Here is a 19,860-nt window from a genome sequence, read left to right on the forward strand (position 1 = left end):
CTTTAGACCAACTGCAATGTGTGAATTTTTGTTGAACATCCTGTGCAGAATATTCAATGTTTTGTTGTTTCTATTATGAATTATATTCAAATAGTCTAATTAGCAGTGTGTGAATGTGAGCATCTATTTTTTATAGAGCCATTGTATAGAACTACTCAATTAAAATCCTCATAATTTTTCTCCATTTTAAAAATAATGTGTAAATGAGTCCTGGCAATTGGAATATTATATATCAGCAGGATGCAAAGCAGTATTTCACATTATTAAGTTTCTTTTAAACTATGCTTTTAGATCTTTCAATCTATAGGGCAGTTACCTGAACCTACATCAAATGTATCACTACACTTTTATTGGTAATAAAAGTGAACTTATCGGATATGTTTCAGCATTAGGTACCTGGCCACTTGTGGCTGATAGTGCTGCTGTTTTATATCCTCTTTATTTTAGGTACAGTTATTCTATTCATTCGAAAGACATACCATATTTTTCCATGTATAAGACGCCCCCATATATAAGACACTCCCTATTTTGGGGGGCTCAAATTTAAGAAAATGGGGAGAGATGACTCAGAGTTGTGGAGCTTTTTTTAGGGGAAAATGTCGAAAATCGCTCACCCACACGTGCTGCTCAATCCGCCTCTCATCTGTCCCCTCACCAGCAGAAGCTACCAATTGCCCGCCCAATTGCCGCAGCATTAGCCAGTCAACACCAGCCCTTGACGCAGCAACCAATAACACGCCTGATAGCTGCTAACAGCTGCGGCGGCAACCAATCAAACATCCACCCTATGCACTATCTGTTGATAAGACGACCCCCACTTTTTTGCATCATTTTTAAAGAAAAAAACCTAGTCTTAGACATGGAAAAGTATAGTATTCTTTCAGTCAGTAGACCACCTAAGAGTGATGGTCTCACCATGATATTTGACTTTTTAATAGGAGTGGGGAAGAGCTGCATTAACTAGTGTCTAACCTTCTGGGTGTCCCATGTTGCTAGTATGTCAAGCCAATGCAAAAAAATGGGTGGGATTCTTCTCCCTCTCATATATAGTTCCCATTCATAGGGATTTTCCAGCCGGAATTCAGTTCTGGAACATGGGCACCATTGTCATTCAAAGAGAATAAGGCAAGTTCTGGCACCTCTTTTTCTAGAAAAATAGCAGTGCCATGGGTGTAGCCAAAGGGGAAGGGGGCAGCTGCCCCCCAGTCAATACAAATCAATACAAATCTGAAGTTTTGACCCCCTTAACAAAAGTCTATCCCTTCCAACAAAAGCCTGCCCCTCCTAACAAAATCTCTGGCTACGCCCATGAGCAGTGCCCATACACATTCATTCCTACACGTGCACCCACAATACAAACCCATATATCCCCCTCTCTCACACAGTAATATTTGAAGAGCCTCCCATCAAAAGGCAATTAGGCTTTTAGAGCATAGGAGGCTGTTTTTAAGCTTCATTTTTACATGAGGGAAGACTTCACAGAAGACGAGTGGTCCCCATTACTGCCTTATAGGGTTGCTGAATCAGAGGTTCCAAAATTCAAGGTTTAAGTTGCACATTGTGCAATATGTTGCTTTATCTGCAAAAATGAAATGAAACAAAACAAAATGGAGGGAAGCACATTACTAGTGGTTTTCCCAATATTGGAAAGTACCAGGAAAGTTCTTTTTAATATTCTCTTGATAAACTTGATACAAAGTTAAGTTCATATGTTATGCTCTCCCTTTTCAAGTAGTCTTGGGCAAATTAGTATCATTCCAAATCTGTAAAGTGGTATCATTGTGATTACTTCTTAGTGTTATTATGGTGATACAATTAAGGGTGGTTACATTAGGAAAAACACTTGCTACATAATACAGTAAGCTATAACTCAAGTCAGAATTTTGGGTCGTACACTAGGGAGGGTTGCAGCACGGACATCAAACAAAACCAACATGGCTAGTTATATGAATTCTGAGGTTTGGGGGTTTTTTTAGTTTACAGCAACAAAGTACATAGTAAAATAGAAATGATGCATTTATTGAGGTTTAAGGAAGGTAAATGAACCCAGTTTTCTGCACTGAGTAGCTCTTTTTCAGCTGTAAGTGTGTCCATGCCCTGAAACCAATCCTTGTTCACAACAATATGCCATGGAGAACTCTGTTTGAACAGTGATTCTGGATCACAGCTGTGACTGTCCTCAGTATCACTTGAAGCTCTTGCTCTCATTTTGAAGATATCTATCCATATTCTGCAAATGAAAAACAATATTTTGATACTATACTGCACTGAAATATTTTAAGTGTTTATTTGTCCTTGAATCTTCCCACCACACTTGCCATCCTCTCCTGTCACATCAGTGTGGTGCAGGACAGCCGTTGAGAACCATGGCCTTAGACTAGGTGAGGGATATCCAACACGTTGATCGCGATCCACTGGTAGATTAGATTGCGGTCAATCGCTGGCTGCCTTTCTTTAGCATAGGTAAAATATAATCTGGCCCCTCCCCATCACACCGCTCTCCATTGTTGCACCATCTGCAGATTGGAAGATGGGGTTTACTCAGCAAGGCTGTTTGTTTTCCCAGCAATCTGCTAGTGAGTGGCTATTCCTCTATCTCTTTTGAAGTTAGGCGTGAACTCTCCAAAATCAGGGCTTTCCCCCTCCATAAAAAAGTTCAACAACTTTGACCCCCCAAAACCCAGGGCTGTCTAAAAAAAGTTCAACAACTTTGACCTGAATGCCAAAAAGGGGGTAGATCACTGTCAGTTTTTCATTCTGTGAGTAGATCGCAGTCTCTTGGGAGTTGGCCACCCCTGGACTAGGTTACTGGCTGTATTCTGAGCAATGATCATTTGCTAAACAGAGAGAGTGAGCCATTATGGTGCAAGCCACCACACTGTCACAGACAGGAGATTAAGGTAAAGGGTAAAGGGGCCCCTGACCGTTAGGTTCAGTCGTGACCGACTCTGGGGTTGTGGCGCTCATCTCGCTTTATTGGCCAAGGGAGCCGGCGTACAGCTTCAGGGTCATGTGGCCAGTATAACTAAGCCGGAGCGGTACCTATTTATCTACTTTCACTTTGACATGCTTTCGAACTGCTAGGTTGGCAGGAGCAAGGACTGAGCAACAGGAACTCACCCCATCACGGGGATTTGAACCGCCAACCTTCTGAGCAGCAAGTCCTAGGCTCTGTGCTTTAACCCACAGCGCCACCCACATCCCAGGAGATTGCACACACCCAATTGATTCCCCAGAACTCCTTGCCAATTCCAACATAAACAATGCCTATAGTTTGGCCATGAATCCTACTCTTGAGAGTGAATAAATCCCATCCAGGCAAACATATCCTGTCTTGATTAAACCAAGTGCCCTTTGTGCATTTACTGAGGAGACTCAAGCTTGTCCCTTTCAGTCAAGACAAGATCACTATATTCAAAATAAGATCTGTCAGGTAGAGACACCCTTGTAACTTTGCTGTAGCCCTTAAGCGGGATGCTTAGCCGATATGACTCAGGATGACATGTGAGAACTCATTACCTGTGTCCTTTGTTATGTAATGGTTCTCAGATTAAGCTCAGGTCTTTGTGAAAAGCCCCTTTGAAATCCCTGCTGAGGTTTATACAGAAGGTTATACAGAGGGCACTTGCATAGTATTCATTGGGAAGGAGCTCCAGAACAATAGTACTGCCACACTGAAAGCTCCTGGTACTCATGGAGCCAGTATCATTGTGAAGCACTGTCAAAAGTGTCACTGCTGCTGTTTGTAGTGGTTGAGCAGGATTATATAGGGCAAGTGTACTAGGCTCATGTTGTTTACGGCTTTATATACCTTAAATTTGCATATTAGTAGGCAATAGAGATTGGCTGGGGAGACCTGGCCGGATGGGCGGGGTATAAATAGTACAATTAGTAGTAGTAGTAGTAGTAGCCAGTAGAGACTAAGTAAAAAATATTTTATGCTGATGATAAACTGTACCTATCAGGAGGTGTGCTGCCATGTTCTGCACTGGCTGCTGTTTCTCAAGTAGCTCCAAATAGAAATCACTGCAGTACAGTAATTCAGTCTTGAGGTTACCAATGTGTGAGCCACTGTGTGGCTATGATATTTTTGCAGCTGTCATACCAACATTTTGTAAAAAGCACCCCTGCCTGCTGAAGATACCTATTTCAGCAGCAACAGCTGGATGTAGGAATACTACCACCAGACAGCATATCTCCCAGATAGGGAAACAATTGTAGTTCTCACCTCCAAATAATACCGGGGTAGTTTAGGGGAGAAGGATTTAAGGACCTCACATTACCTCCCCCCCGCCCCCCCCACTTCCCACCTCCACTGCCCTTATTAGTCCCAGGAAAAGGAAGTTCCCATTGATGCCATTCATGTATTAAATGTATCATCTTATTTAGTTGTCTTATATACGGAGAGGAACATTAATATTTCATATTTCCCTCCACAGTGTATTGATCAAGGAGACAAAAGCCTTATACTGGTATTGCTTGGGAATAATAGGAAGCCAGAGTTTTGAAATCAGTCATTAAAATAGGTGCAGTTTTGAAAGGTTCAGTCTGGTGTATGTACCATCTTGATTGAAACGGGTGAACTTTAATACAGTTTCCATACATGTAGAAAAAGGAATATGGTGTGTCTCTGGTTATTCAGGCTTTCTTTACATACTCACCAAACTAAGAACCCTTTACGTAATGTGGAACAGTGTGCTCATGCTCTGCTTTACAAAAGTACAGCATAATGTATAGTATTGGTGAAATGTATACATGCATTGACATAAACAGATTCTGAGTAGTAAAAAAAGGGTGGGGAAGAAGAATAGTGAAACTTTTGTGTACAAAAGATGTGGGTAATGCCTGCATCTGCCCTCACCAAGCACTGAAGAATTCCTCGTTAAATTAGGGTTCCAAGTTATCCTAAGTAGTGGCTCAATTATTTAAAGTTGCTGTGCCATCAGTGGTAGACTGAGAATGTGGAAACATAGGTGTGTACTAGCCTAGTGTTTTACGTGGTGTCAAAATTTCAGCAGCAGACCTTGACTTATTAGTGCCACTGACACTCCTACACTGGCAAGATCTTTTTCTAATCACTGCGGCACCATCACAGTGGCATGAGAGCTGATATGACTAGTGGTGGTGCCATTGTGCACACTCATTCTACAGCTGCTGCCTCTGCTACTACTGCACATTGATCTAGCGCCACTAATGTGCAGTCCTGTTCTAGTCTCCTTAAACAGAATAATCAAATAATGGCATCTGAGCCAATACACTGTATGTGTTGCTTTGTTTTGTATTAACTGAAATGGATAGTCGCTTCAGTGGCTGTGAATAGCAATAATGGAAGAGGAATATATAATAGGCATAGCTACTTCAAACACCGTGCTATTATTTTACATAGAGATCCTGTGCAGGAAGTTGTTGTGTAGTCATTGCCGCGAACGTTGCTTGCGTTCACACAATTGAAATACATTAGAAATGTTGTTAAAATAATTGGTGTTGTAAATCTGCTATATATTTGAATGGCTCAACAGGGAGCTAGTTATGAAAACTCCCCGTTACTATTGTTAACAGCAGAACTGACAAATTTAATTGTGCTGCCTTTTGAGGCTTTAATATAAATACAACCCATATCACGTTGTCTACTGCTAAACACTGACGTTAGCTTTCATTTTTAAAAGTCAGCTCAAGCATCTGCAAAACCTTACCTCACCCCGCAAGGTCTTTGTCGGTGAGCTTGCTTTGCGGTGACATTAAAAGGCTAATTCTGCTTACTCCCCTAGATGTTCAATGAAAAATATGAGTATATAGATTTGGTTATTATTATTTTTTAATATTGCGTTTGCTCGGTATGGATCACTTGCCCTTTAGGTGACATTTTGTCTAATTCAGACTCTGCCTAGCCCAGTAAGCTAAAGGGGTGAGCGGGCTTCAGGCAGTAGTGGGGACATGCAGTGAGGCACCGTCTGATGTTCAGTGGAGAAGTACCATGTGAAGTGGCTGCTGTCACCCCTATCTTCATTTGGGGGGGGGCTGAATAGTGAGGAGCTTCAAACCTCATATTGGCCCTAGTGCTGAGTAGATTCCCCTTTGTCCAAGGAGGCATAACCTAAAACTTCTGGGTAGTAAAGTATTGTCTGGAAAGAGAATGCAGGGTGTGGATCATCTGTATCCTAAAGTCACCACAGAACTTGCTGCAATAATACAGTGCTTAAGATACAGTAGGGAGGTATTTCATGGACGATCAACCAGCACACAACCTAGTTCAGGCATGCAGGCAAGTCATAAAAAAATTAACCTTTGTGTTTTGTTCCTGCTTTCATTGATCATGTTTTCAGTGCAGGGTGTGTGGCAACTCTAACAGGAAACACTTCCTCTTGTCTAATATGCATTGAGGCAAACTGTTAGTAAGATTTATAAGTTATAGTGTTAGGAATGATTGCAAAGGAGCTATGCGTGCACATGCAAGAGAACCCACACAGAGAGTGGTTTCACAAATGTATGCTCACCACGTGGTGACTGGCATGTTTGAATGAGCCATCGCAGCTCTCATAACCCAGAGAGAGCTTTGGTGTTCTCCAGTGTTACTTAAAACACAGAGGCTTGGTTCATGCACATCGCTTTAAGTCATTGATTGGTCAAGTGATGATGAAGTGTACTTCATGGGATAGTTGCATTTTGGGAGAGGAGTGATAAGGACATGAAAATATTTTCTGTTTTCACTTTGACCTACTTAGTTTCCTCAAGCCATCTAATGCCCATTACTTAGATTATCATGGCCCCAAAGGGCTTTCTACTTCAGTGAATTTTTATATGTCTGCTGGAACCAACAGGACAGGATGGGGCATAAATAAATAATTTCCACTGAATGTTGTGCTGTTGTGGTGAAATATTTTCTGTAGGTAATGCAGCTAACCTAGAATTGGAAGGCTTGGCTACAGTTTCTCAAACTGGATAAACCACTGATCGCTGCTTCAGTGTTTTAGGCTTTTCTGATGTATCTAGGTCATTACAAATGCAAATCTAAATGTGCTTTTATGCTTTTTTAAATCACATCAGGGTGCATTTAATATTGGGCCACTTAAAATTAGAACACTTTCCTTAGCACATAAACCTTAAAGATGTTCTGGTCAGAAAGTCCAGGCAAGCCAAATGTATTCACAATTGAATGGATTTGAATGGCTTCTAGCCATGATGGCTATATGTTCCCTCCAGGTTTGGAACCAGTTTGCTAGGGACAAACAACAGGAAAGATAGCTCTTGCCTACACTATGCTTTGGGGTTTCTCAGGGACACCTGGTTAGCTACTGTAGGAAGCCGGGTGTCAGACTAGATCAGGCATAGGCAAACTCAGCCCTCCAGATGTTTTGGGACTACAATTCCCATCATCCCTGACCCCTGGTCCTGTTAGCTAGGGATGATGGGAGGTGTAGTCCCAAAACATCTGGAGGGCCGAGTTTGCCTTTGGTTCGATGCAGCAGATGTCTTAAGTTTATGAAGCCTGTGTACTGAACATTGTGTTAGCTAGTAACAGGCAAGGTACTGGTGGGTGCAAAGTAAATTTTGCAAACTATAAATTAGGCAAAGCAAGCAGATATGTAAAAGAATTTCTGCTATTTTCTGGTCTGTTAGGTATAGGGAAGGAAGGGCAAGAAGCAGTGCAGGGCACGTATCCTGCCCCTTCTCACTGGAAATGTGTGTCAACGGCAAAATATTCAGAATTGAAATTTTCCACCCCCATCTTTTAGGTGTATCTTAGCAGTCATAAAATAGACATTTTAAAATGATAGACATAATTCTGTGTAAATTGCACTTCGCTTTAACCAGTCAGACCTGCCCATGCAGTTTAAATTCTGCTCAGAAAATTCTCTGGTCCAAACTTCTATCATTGTGCAAGAAGCTTTAAGACCAAGGGAATGGGAGGCTGTAATCATCAATATTGCCATCATCGAAAACCTTGAAACCGCAGCTCCCTGTCTTGTTTTACATTCACACTGAACTCCTTACGTACCTTAATTACTTGCTTTTCTTTGACTGATCTGTCTCTCCAACTGATTTCTTTCCCATCCTGTCTCCTTCCTTGTTTCTGCTGATTTTTGCATTCATGTTCCTCATGAATTTTCTGTATAACGGATTCATGTTCCTCATGAATTTTCTGTATAACGGATGTTTATATTAACGTCAAAGAAACATTAACCAAGCAAGAAGGTAAATATCAACACTTTCTAGCTACAAATCATTTCTGAGACATTCCTGGCATCTGTGCTATATATACACCTTGAGGACAGAGATGTTAAAATGAGGTGGCTGGGAAAAGCACACCAAGTGTTGTCACTGAAGTGTTGCTGGATCTTTTCAAATCTACAAGTTTTCCAATCAATCTTGACGCTTTTTTTTTTTAATGCCCGCAAGGCTGGCCTTGACTTACAGTTCATGCATTGTACTGATACCTAGCATATCTCTGTTAAAGGAGTTGTAGAGTATTTCAATTTTTCAGTTCCTGGATCCTGTGCCTTGGCTATTGTGCACTTCAAGCTGTATTCAGGTTTCTAGTGTAGCCAAGTTGTGAGGAAGCTGTCCAGGTGACCTGTTGTTTTAGGGAAAATGTTGACATGGCATTTGAACAGGCGTGTTTAAAAAAAATCTATGCTAAGCATTTAGAACATGCCAAGGCCTCATTTGTGAATGAGATGGATCCCATAGGATTGCCTTGCATATTACATCCACAAATGTATTTATTTATTTAGAACATTTATGCATCACTTTTTGGCTTGAGCCCTCAAAGCAACCAACAACCTTTCAAAACACAACAGATACACCAAGGACTGACATGCTCCAGAACAAGTAGCTGCAGGTAGTGGTTTCTATGATTTTTTTTTTTTTTGTGGGAAGGGGAGACAGGAATAAATCTGCAAATTTTCGTAGTCACTAGTACTACTACCTTTATTCTAGAGGCGAGTCTTGCTGTTAAGAGATCCTAGAGCTATGACTCAAATGAAGCTTTGCACTTTACATTAAAATGAGACAGAGAAGAAATAAATATTCACACGTCAATAAGATGTGCACAGAAAAGTTTCCCAGTTACTCTCTTAAAACTGTTCAGCTTTTAATACACTCTCAGTATACTGTACCATTGTTTATTAGTAGCAGTGTTTAATTAAAGAGCTGAGAACTGCATTTAATTTAGCAGGGTTTTTTGTTGTTGTTCTTGCTAGCTTGTTTCAACATTTGTGACTTACTTATTTTTCTAGCCTTAAGCTTTCTTTCTTTCTTTTTAATATTGCCTTTTTACTTCCATCGAGAAGACTCCAGTCTTGCTCAGCACATTCATGAGAAAATATAGATTTAGTATAAAACTAATATTGAGCACTATAGTGAGCTGTTTAGCTGTTTTTCCAAAGAAACAAAAAAAACCCATGTTCATCTTTAGGTGCCAAATGTGGAACCTTTCATTTCCCCAGTGGGATTTCATCTTCATTTTTTCTCCAGTATTGCGCTATGCTGGAAAGAGATGATAGTGAATTTTAAATAAGGCTTGCAACAAAAATTCCCATTTGAGAATTATTTAATAGATTCATTTTATGCACTGCCACAGTAGGTTTCTGCTGGGGCTAACAAGCATTGCTAGTGTCAGCTCAGCCTCAAACAGGCATTTGTCCATGTTACAAAGCTGCCATTCAAACAGATATTGTAGATTACCAATATGTATCCCCCTGTTTTCTACATATGAAATGTTCTGTGTTAAGTTCTTGTATGGAGGCCATTTAAAGCTTTACACTGCTTTAAATTTCACATGCTTAATTGACCTTTGGGATAGACCTCCATTCCTTTTTGTTGCTTCTTGACTCAATGGGATGTATACAGAAAGGAGATTACTGAAGATATTTATAGTAGCATCATTTAAACACAGTAGTAGGCTATTCACAAATGAAGAATGTTGTTCCTGAAATCTGTTGTCTCTCTGCTGCTGCCCCCCATTCCTAAACTTACCTCTATTTTTATTCTCACCTCTATTTTTATTCATTTGGAACCTTTGCCTCCAGTTCTTATCACCAGCATTCTTTTTTGGGCAAGGTGGTAAAGACAGTGATGGTGGAGAATTTGCAGGAGTGCCCGGATGATAGAAACTATCTGGAGCAGTTTCAGTCTGTCTTCAGGCATTGTTTTGAGACTGAATCAGCCTGGACGGCCCTGATGGGTGACCCTACGGTATATTGATAGTAAGACAGGGAAACTGAGTCTCTGCTCCTGCTTCTCATCCTGTCTGTGGCTTTTGAGGCTCAAGTAGTTTCCCTGGCTAGGAGTCCTTTTTTCAACCAAGGCTGGTGTGCCAACTTTGGCCTTTTTTGGACAGGGATAACGTAGCTGTGGTGATTTACGCACTGGCAATCTCAAGACTTGATTATTGCAATGTGTTGCATGTTCAGACCCAGAGACCTCCCCTCTAAATAAATTCACAAATGACTCAAATTTTAGTTTTGTTTTTTGGCAGAATTTAGGCCACAACTTTATTGATTACAGAAAGTGAGTGATTGCGTAGGCTCTGGTTCGACTAGCTCCCTGCACTCTTGCAGGCAGTGCTGACCCAGGGCACCAGCATAGGTCAGCCCAAAGGTGAACACCTGGGAAGGTGAAAAGCCAGGAACAGACTCTGTTCACCACCCAGATGCCCCCCCAGACTCAGGTATGGGCACAACCCCCTCTCAGGGGTTGACCAAACCAGTTGAGTCCCTGGATTCATTTAACGGAATACCGTTCACATAAGGATGGCAAGACCATTCTCCCATCCCTATTACCTGAACCTGTGCCTATCCAAAACCTTACAAGTTGTGATGATTTGCTATGTGGCAGGCGAAACCCAAATGGCAAGAGCCAATTGGCCAAGTGGGGAAATTCCTATCGTGCCCCTGTCCTAACAGCAGACGACACATGACTGCATAGCAAGGTCAATCGCACAAATCCCTAAATTTAGGGAGAGGTGGGTGCGTGTTCCGAATGCACAAGCCAAAAGAGGAAGCTCTGGGTCATGTGCATGGGTATAAATAGGTCCCTCAATCCATTTGGACTGCGCCCCATTGGTCATATTGAACCCAACATCGAGGGACCTACCAATTGGGTGTTGTGGCAATCCAATCCAACCCACCCATGACACAGGAGGTCAGTCTCCAGGTCTCACCACAACATGTGCCCTCTTTTAGGGAGGATACGATCTCTGTGTGCAGCTATCCTTGGAAGAGCCAGCTGGTGCAAATTTCTGCAGCTAGACAGTCAATGGGGAGAGACTACCATAGAACAGTGGTGCTTTAAAACTTGCACCGGCTGCTCATGTGTAACTGGATCAGGTTCAAGGTTCTGGTATTAATTTTCAAGGCCCTTGCTAATTTGCAACTTGGCTCCATGATTTCTTAGGGACCAGCTGATTCCCTATATCACTGTCCAGTCACTGTGATATTTCAGGGGAGTCTCTGTTGGTGACCCCCCATGGCTCAGCCACATAGTTTGTAACTACTAGAAACCATGCATTCAGTGTTACGGCCCAAGCTAGTGGAACTCTCTTCCAACTGAGATTGGAACTTCAGGCATGTGACCAAGACTTCCATATTTCAGCAGGCATTTTATGGTAGTGTTTAGTTTTGTTGTGAATTTTATTGTTCTTATTCATCATATCAGTTTGTTTGTTTTTTTGGTACATTGCTTAGAAATGTTGATGACTAAGTGATTTATCAATCAATAAAGAAATAAGTAATATAATTTTCTGCTATACCATCTAACCTAGCTTATGAATGTATTTTAGCTTTTGTATAAGATAGGGAGTTTATAAAATTTGAATGTGAATTTGCAATCGTTTCTTTAGTTTCTCTCTCGTTCCTACTGTTTCTGTAACTGTGTTATAATCAACAAAGACCATCTTTGCCACTACTTTGTCCTGAATTAGTGATGCAGCTGCTATAGTACAAAATTTACTATGTTTTACTAAATAAATTTGAAATGGGCAATTGACCAGGATAACTCCTAATTCCCTTTTCTGATATGGCTTTGTTGCTCTATGTACCTTGCTGAGGTGTGTTTTATGGAATGTGATGTGATAAATGGAGTGTTTTATTAAAGCTGAATAGAGACTACAATTCTTTATATATAACTCTTATAAGATGTGTAAAATCTTACTGAGACACTCTCTGCTTGATGACTGCATTTTCAAGACTCCTGTGCAAGAAGGATAGCTGTTTTCCATGGAAACAGAGCTAGAGAAAGTGGAAAGGCTCTCAAGCTCCTTACTTGTTGAATTTCCCACAACTTTTCTATATACCTGGCCCTTCCTGCCTTCATAAAAGAGATTAGAACAACAGAATATTGTAACAAAAAACCCAGAGTATTAAAATTGACATTTTAAGCCATAAGGGAAAGAGACTCTGTGCTGGCCAGCAGGTAATAGCTTTTCCCACCTGCCTTGCCCCACCCTCAAGCCCTGGGAGCCTTCATAAGGAATCTCTTTCCAGAGGAACTGCTATGAGGAGAGAGAGACACTGTTTGCCATCAGACAGTGGTTAGCCCCACCTCCAGCCCAAGGAACCTTCAGAAGGCAGTTGTTGCCACGGGCATTATGTGTGTCTGCATTTTAATGAGCTGAATAGAGTGAAAGGTTATGGGGGTGTGGAGAAGTGTGTCTGAACTTAACAATGCTTAGCTTATTTTTTTGTTGCAATTTTGTTAATGTTGTTAATACTCTTTTATTGATTATAAATCAATTTATTGATTTGTTAATCATATAATATGACTTTTGCTTTAATTGTGATGTTTGTTGTTTAGTCGTGTCTGACTTTGCGTGACCCCATGGCCTCCTGCAATTTGGTCAAACTCATGATGTTTAGTTGTTGTTTTTTAGCTGTAGATTTGTTAACCATTTTATAGATTGTAACTGTTTCACTGATGATTTGTTAATTACTCTATATGATCTATGCTCTGTTTGTGATGTTCTATTTTGTTCTATCATGTTATTGTTGTTTATCGTTTGTAAGCCACTTTGGGAGCCATTTGAATGAGAAGCGACATAGGAATATAATAAATAAATCGAATCAACCACTCAATTAGGTATTATGGTTGGAGTGTTGGAGGTGGGATCCACATTTGGCTATACACTTATTATGTGACTTCAAACCAGCTATGATCTCTTTTACCTCACCTACTTTTCAGGGTGGTAGTTGGCATATTGTCAGGTTTGGAAGTTGTTGCTCGTGAGTAACCAGGCAGGACTCCGACCTGTCTCTTACAGGTTTTATTGGTGAAAAACTATTTACAGGGCAGAACCCCAAAGTTCATGTCCATCTCAGTCACTTGCAGATTCCGGGAGTGGCCCCATCCGGGTCCCCCCCCCACATAATATCTTAGACACCCCAAATCTCCGCCTCCCCTCCTTACGTTTCACCCCTCTGCGCAAGCTGGGCGACGGAAACGGCATGTCTGTTTCCTGGCCAGCCGGGCTAGGTGAGGCGCTTGGGCTCTCAGTCGCATCTGTGAGCCCTCCCCTCGCCTGGCTATCCACTTCCCGCTCTGCTCCACTGGAGGTGTGACTTCCCTCACCACTGGACAAGGAGCTGCTCCTCAGCAGCGTCAGAGGCTCTCTGTATTCTCCTGCCCCCCTCCCCTGATATAATGATGGAGATGGAGAGAGGGAAGAAAAGCATACATACCACACTAGGCTCTTTGGAGAAAATGAGGGGTCAAAATATAATAAAACAATTACCTTCGAGATTTTACGTGCAACCATAAAGCTCACAAAAACCTACCTTTCGTAACTTTTGAGACTTTGATTCTAACGAACGCTATGCTCTTTCAAGAGGAGCTTTCTTCATTTTATTCTTATGCGGTGAGTTAACTGACAAAGTGTTTCCAAATGAACATGGATTGTTTTTATGGTGCATTTAATGGATTGCATTTTAGTTCACTACTTTGAGGGATTTGGGGCCAAAATAAACTTCAGTGGCAATCAGAAACTTGCCCGTTCAAAGAGCGCTTTAAACCTTGCATTTTTGATTAGCTGAGAACATCAGTAAGAGCCCTGCTGCGTCAGACCACAAGCCTACCTGGTCCAGCACCATTTCTCTCAGAGGCCGGCAATGCCATGGGAAGCCCAAGAGCAGACCATGAGCTCAGTCGCATTTTCCTGCAGTCGCTAGATACCTGATTAATGTCTTATTTCATAAGAGGAGAAATGGATCACTGTATGACTCTGACAGCTTAGCCAAACTTAAGAACCATCAATAAGTGCCAGAACTAAGACGCATATCCCCCAAAATCTGAGGGATTTGAATTGCGGTTGATATAGAGGGAGCTTATTGTATATAGTGTTACCTAATTGAAGTAAAATTGGTTTTATATGCGTGTTTTAACTTGGAACTGTTTAAATTGTTTGTTTATGGATAAATTTTGATGTATTGTTTTAGATATGGGCCAATGGCCGTAATAAATCAAATCAATCAATCAATCAATCAATCCTGCTCATGATCCTCAGCAGTTAGTAATCAGCTGTATGCTGCCTCTCATCCTTTAATACACAGCTATCAATGACCAGCAGCTTGCTCACCTTTTCTAACGATGTTGTCATAGCTACTGTTGTTTGGTTTATTATATTTGTACCCTGACTTCCTGCCAAGAGTGACTTCCAGAATGGCTTTTATGTGCTCTTCAAAGCCATAGCAAAGATATTTGACTATTTATCCAATGTAGATTCCTTTGTTGGTTGGGAAAAATAGTAGTGGATATATATGCCTGAATATCCTGGTTACAATCCTTCCTATACCTGCATAACTCAGGATTATCCAAAACAGTTTTTTTAAAAAATCTGTGCCAACTGCACTATGTTTTTTCATCCCCCCCCCTTACATTGCACCTTGTACTACATACAGGGAATTGATGGTACTGCTTCTGTAGAGATGGCTGTAAGTGATAGGATGCTGCAGTGGAGCAAATGGATCATTGTTTGACTGGCCCTCCATTTGACAAATATGACTGTGCTTGCTCCTAGCCAGAAATTCAAGTATGAGCGATGCCTTTCCATACCACACTTCCTATTTTGTGGTGCAAAATGCAAATAGCTCAGGCACTTGGATCAGTGTTAGTTGTCTCTGTTTGGAACATCCTGTTGGACTCTGCTTTCTGTATATAAGCTGTTGCATCTTATTATCTGCAAATAAGTCCTCAGACAGAAGACTATTCAGACGAATAGTCTGACCTGGTATAAGGCAGTTTCTGAAAAAACATATTTGATGGTGACTTGTTTTTGCCAAGGGGTTTTTATCTGAGTGGGGTTTTGTTTCCTTGGAACTTTTGATTTCAGAGAAATTGTGTCTCTGCCTTCAGGCAAAATGTGCCATGCCCTCTTAGGAGCTTCATTATTATATGACCTTGTGGCATGCCCTTGGGGCCCTTTAGGGAGTATTTTTTCCCTTAAACTGGCATCCCAGGGAGTACTGAGGTAAATGGGCTTTGGGTTTCACCAGCATAATGCACCAGTACTAAAGCCAGCCTAAAATTCCCTTACAGACTCATAGCTGTCACCACCTGCTGAATTAAAAGAACAGTGGGGCTCTTTAAGTATCTTCAGGGGAGAGAGCCAACTGCCAAGTAACCAATCTCTGTCCACCTCACTCCCCTATATAGATAACACAGGCCTATTCAGACGCTTGGCCGAGAACATCAGGAAAATAAAATGTGGTGAGATACCTTGATTTAGGGACACATCGGTTTGCTTTAACAGAACGAATAGATTTATTAATCAGAACACATTTATTTTGGAATTCTTTGCTTACTAGATTGTCTTTTTCTGGCTTTCCCATGAAGAACATTTTTTGTTATTGGTCTGCTTTTGCTGTTCACTTTGGGTAATTTTGGGTAGGGCTGTTTTATTGAGAGATTTGTATATTGCCCTTCACCAAAAACGGTAATGGCAATTTGAAATAATAAGATATTATTAATAGTAAATGCAGCTGTTGTCTTTTTATTTTATCTATGTGTATTTTTATTGTATTATTGTGTTTTTATTGTTAGCTGCCTTGGAAGAGTATACTTCTGTCAGTGAAGGTCATAGATCATGGCTAGCAAATTTCATCAGATATCAGCCAACTATTATTGTATTCTTAATTGCATTGTATAAGCTGATGGAACAGAAAAGTTTTCAGCAGGTACTGAAAAAACACTTCTGTTGGACAGTGGAATAGACTGATAGACTCCCTTAGAAGGTGGTGGACTCTCCTTCATTGGAGGTTGTAAAGCAGTGGTTGGATGGTCATCTGTCATGCTTGAGTTAGCTGAGATTTCTGCATTGCAGGGCGTTGGAATAGACTGTATGATCCTCATGGTCCCTCCCAACTCTACAATCCTTTGATCTGTGAAAACTTGAAACAGAAGGCTCCTGTTGAATCTGTATTCCTCAAGACTGTGCTGATGACACAAAAGGCTTGGCGTTTTATTGCTATCAGATGAGCTTTGCCAACTCAGGGAGTGACCAAAGCTTCTGCAGATGATCAAACTATTGATTGACAAAGTGGCAAGTCTTACTTGAGGATACTAGGCAGGGTTGAAACAGAGCTTACTGCAACGGTCTGCGTGTGATGGAATGCTGAGGTTTATTATTAGCTACAGCTTCTGGACAAGCGCCAGTGCCAGTGGCATTTCAGCAAGGAGATAATTCTACAACACTGATACCACCTGTGAAATAGCCCATTGGGCTGTGGGGAGGGGGAATACAGATTCCATTTGTTGATCTTAATGCTCGTAGCAGACCATGGAGGGGAAGAGATGGTCTTTCAGGTTGTTTAGTTCTGATGTGATTTAGTTGTACTAACTGTTGTTTAGTTCTGAAGTTGAGGGTGTTCATAGCTTTATTATTGTAATAGATTGTTGTGTGGTAACTGGCAAGCCACCTCCAAGGCCTGCTCTCAGGGAAAGAGGCAATGTTAAGAATATCCCAAGTAAACTGTTAGATGATCTTGCAGAATCTTTATGTATTCTGCACATGTTTGATAGAAATTGAACTTTAGCTTAAAGATTTATTGTGGTGATGAGTCAGCTGAATTGCTAAGATCTTCTAGTTATTGCAGAAATTTTTGCTATTTTAAAAGCTGATACCTTGTTACAAGTTCAGATTATCCTCTCCTACCATCTGATTACTCACCATTAACAATTGCAGTTATGGAGAGTTTTTTTGTCTCTTTGTTTGGATACTGTATCATGTTGAGATTGTTTTTTGGCGTTCTCATTAATCAGATTGAATTCCCTTAGAAACTTTATTATAGGACATGCTTCCCTAAGCTCAAGTGAGGCTAATGACTCCGGTCTGGAGCATTTTTCAACTTATTTACTTCAAATAAAGCAATTAATCTAGAATGGAATTCTTTTTGCCAATACTGTTCATAGATTGCAACAGCTCTTCTTTCATGGATGTGGAAGGATTTTTAACCCGTTCTGGCCACTAACACGTGAAACATACCTTGTTAAATATTATGAAACGTATATATGCTGTTGCGTCATGAAAGATGCTAGCTGGTTGGTGCAGTCCCTGTCTTATTCAACATCATGTCACTGTTGAAGTACAGTTCCGCTTGGCAGAAGCTACAGATTATAGCACTTATGGTGTAGATCAGGCATGTCCATTGTGTCAATCGTGACTGATCAGTTGATCGCGGGATGAATGTTTGTAGATCGCGGCCTTCCCTCTGCTGGAGATGCGCCCAAGGGGCTGCTGCGACGCCACATGTGCACCCAGTCAGGGAAGCAACCAGGAAGTTCTTCTCACAGGAGGTGATGTTTTGCTGCTGTGCATGCCTGCTGTGTCAGGGGAAGCAACCGGCACCAGGGGAAGCAGGCGGAATACCCCCCCTGCCCCCTCAGAAGAAGAAGCTGGTGTCGGAGGAAGCAGGCGTCGGGCGCCCAACTACCCTGCCCCCATCCCTGGGTGGTAGATCACTGCCAGTTTTTATATTGGATCATAGATCACAGCCTTCTTCGTTGGACATGCCTGGTGTAGATGATTCCACTTTAGATTCTGTTTCTCCATCTCACATGGTTGTACAGCTTTTCCTGGGTTTTCAATGCACCTGTGCCATTACTTCCTAGGATGAAGGAAGCCCAAGCTCTCCATGAAATGTGTGCTCACTGCAAACTGCTGTGTACCTCCTTCTTCTGCCTATAAGTGCCTATACACACAGTGGTTGTGTGGGGCAGGGGCTGTGTTTTCATGAAGTTGGAATTTGTGATTCTTCTCTCATTCCAAATACAACACTGATGGAATTAGGAACATAGGATGCTGCGTTATACTGAAACAGATTATTGGTCCATCTAGCTCAGTACTGTCTATGCTGACTCATAGCAGCTCTCCAGGGTTTCAGGCAGTGAACCCAACCAGCTCTAGCTGGAGATGCTGCAGAGACCAATACAGGAGAAACATGTTTTGTTGCAGCTGGGGCAGATGAAGGCATCCACTTGTGCTGATGGAGGGGTACAATTGTGTGTCTTCTTTCTGCACTCCTCCCAGCAGTCATTCCTCCTCTGCTCACTGCTACGTTTCCTACACGGGAAGTGTAAGCATATGTGAAAACCTCACATATGGATATATTAAGCTGCCTAGTTGCTTAATATACTGTATGCACTGATCAGCAGCAGGTCTCAATGAACTTTGTGGAGTCCTTTCCCATCCCTGCTTAGTTCCTTTTTCCCAGGAGGTGCCAGGGAGCCTTCCATATAGACAGCATATACTCCGCCACTGTGTATATTCTCTTCCTTTTTCCATAGATCCAGATCTTTGTTTTAGCAGTCATCCCTGAACTGATGTACAGAATTATGAATTGGAAACTTTTGTTAACCTGCATGCATGTAAGATGATGATGATGATGAATGACACACAGCTTTTCTCCCATGTAGCAAATTTTTGTCTTGTGTGAAACGATGCTTACACAGGGGTTTTCTTTTTGATGAGTTTTCGTCTTCTTCACTAAAAGTAGGGAGGGTTTAAAAGGCTGTGTGTACATATATTGCAGATAATTAATCAGTACTGTCAAAGTTGCAGTGAATGGTTTTAATAGACTTGGAGAAAGCTCCACCTAGTGGAATGCTGCCAAATCTTTTTTTCCCCAATTTTTACCTGAAATCAGAAGCATTGCAATTATATGCAATGTTCAGAGATGATTTAGATGCTCCTTCCAACTCATGGTTGCTGCTGATAACTGCTTCCCTCTGTGGACAATCAAGATCATTAGCAGGAATACTTGAATGCTTCTCTTACTTGTATTGGTGTGCACACTTGGTACAATTGGATTACCAAAATTAGCTCACCCTCAGGGACTATATGACTATAGGTTATATAAAGGCTGATCCTTGCCTAAGATATAACGTTAAGGTTGAGTGCAGGCTTCCCCAATTTTGTGTCCTCCAGATTTTTGAACTATAATTGCATAATCCCTATTTTCTATGCTTGCTGGGGCTAATGGAGGGTGGCTCAAAACAGTTTGAATGAGCCACATTGCTGATGGCTGCTAGTGTTTACACAAGGTGGGGGAAATGTACTACAGGTGTATTACTTCATCTGTGGTCCACATACGGCTTAAGCTGGTTTTGCTCATTTTAATGGAGCTAATCTGGTTTTAAGTGGGAACACGTGGTAGTTTGTACAATGTGCTCATTTTCTGCATCCCAATTATTGCAGGCACATATCTTTTCCTTGGGAGCTACACTAAAAGCAGCCCTCGAATATATCATGGAGCCTGGAACCGATTCAGAATTCAAATTCAGTCAAGATCTGCATACTTTGCTTGAACAAATGCAGGAAGAAAGTCCTAAAGAGAGACCAGATATCGAGGTAAAAAAAAAAAAAAGTGTGCGATT

General features: G+C 41.4%; 1 protein-coding gene across 10 annotated transcripts in view; it reads left to right on the plus strand.

Annotated features, from left to right (window-relative positions):
* The window catches only part of KNDC1 (kinase non-catalytic C-lobe domain containing 1), a 79,061-nt gene that overhangs the window by 12,799 nt on the left and 46,402 nt on the right, over positions 1 to 19,860 (plus strand). For all 10 annotated transcript variants that reach the window (XR_014220267.1, XM_082224872.1, XM_082224873.1 and 7 more), the window contains one exon: positions 19,682 to 19,834. Coding sequence is in view for 8 of the 10 variants with exons in the window: in XM_082224872.1 (XP_082080998.1) it covers positions 19,682 to 19,834 (153 nt within the window). In the remaining 2 variants the exon portion in view is untranslated. The remainder of the gene's footprint in view (positions 1 to 19,681; positions 19,835 to 19,860) is intronic.

Source organism: Podarcis vaucheri, assembly GCF_965113315.1.
Source record: "Podarcis vaucheri genome assembly, chromosome: 5".
NCBI classification, from domain to species: Eukaryota; Metazoa; Chordata; class Lepidosauria; order Squamata; family Lacertidae; genus Podarcis; species Podarcis vaucheri.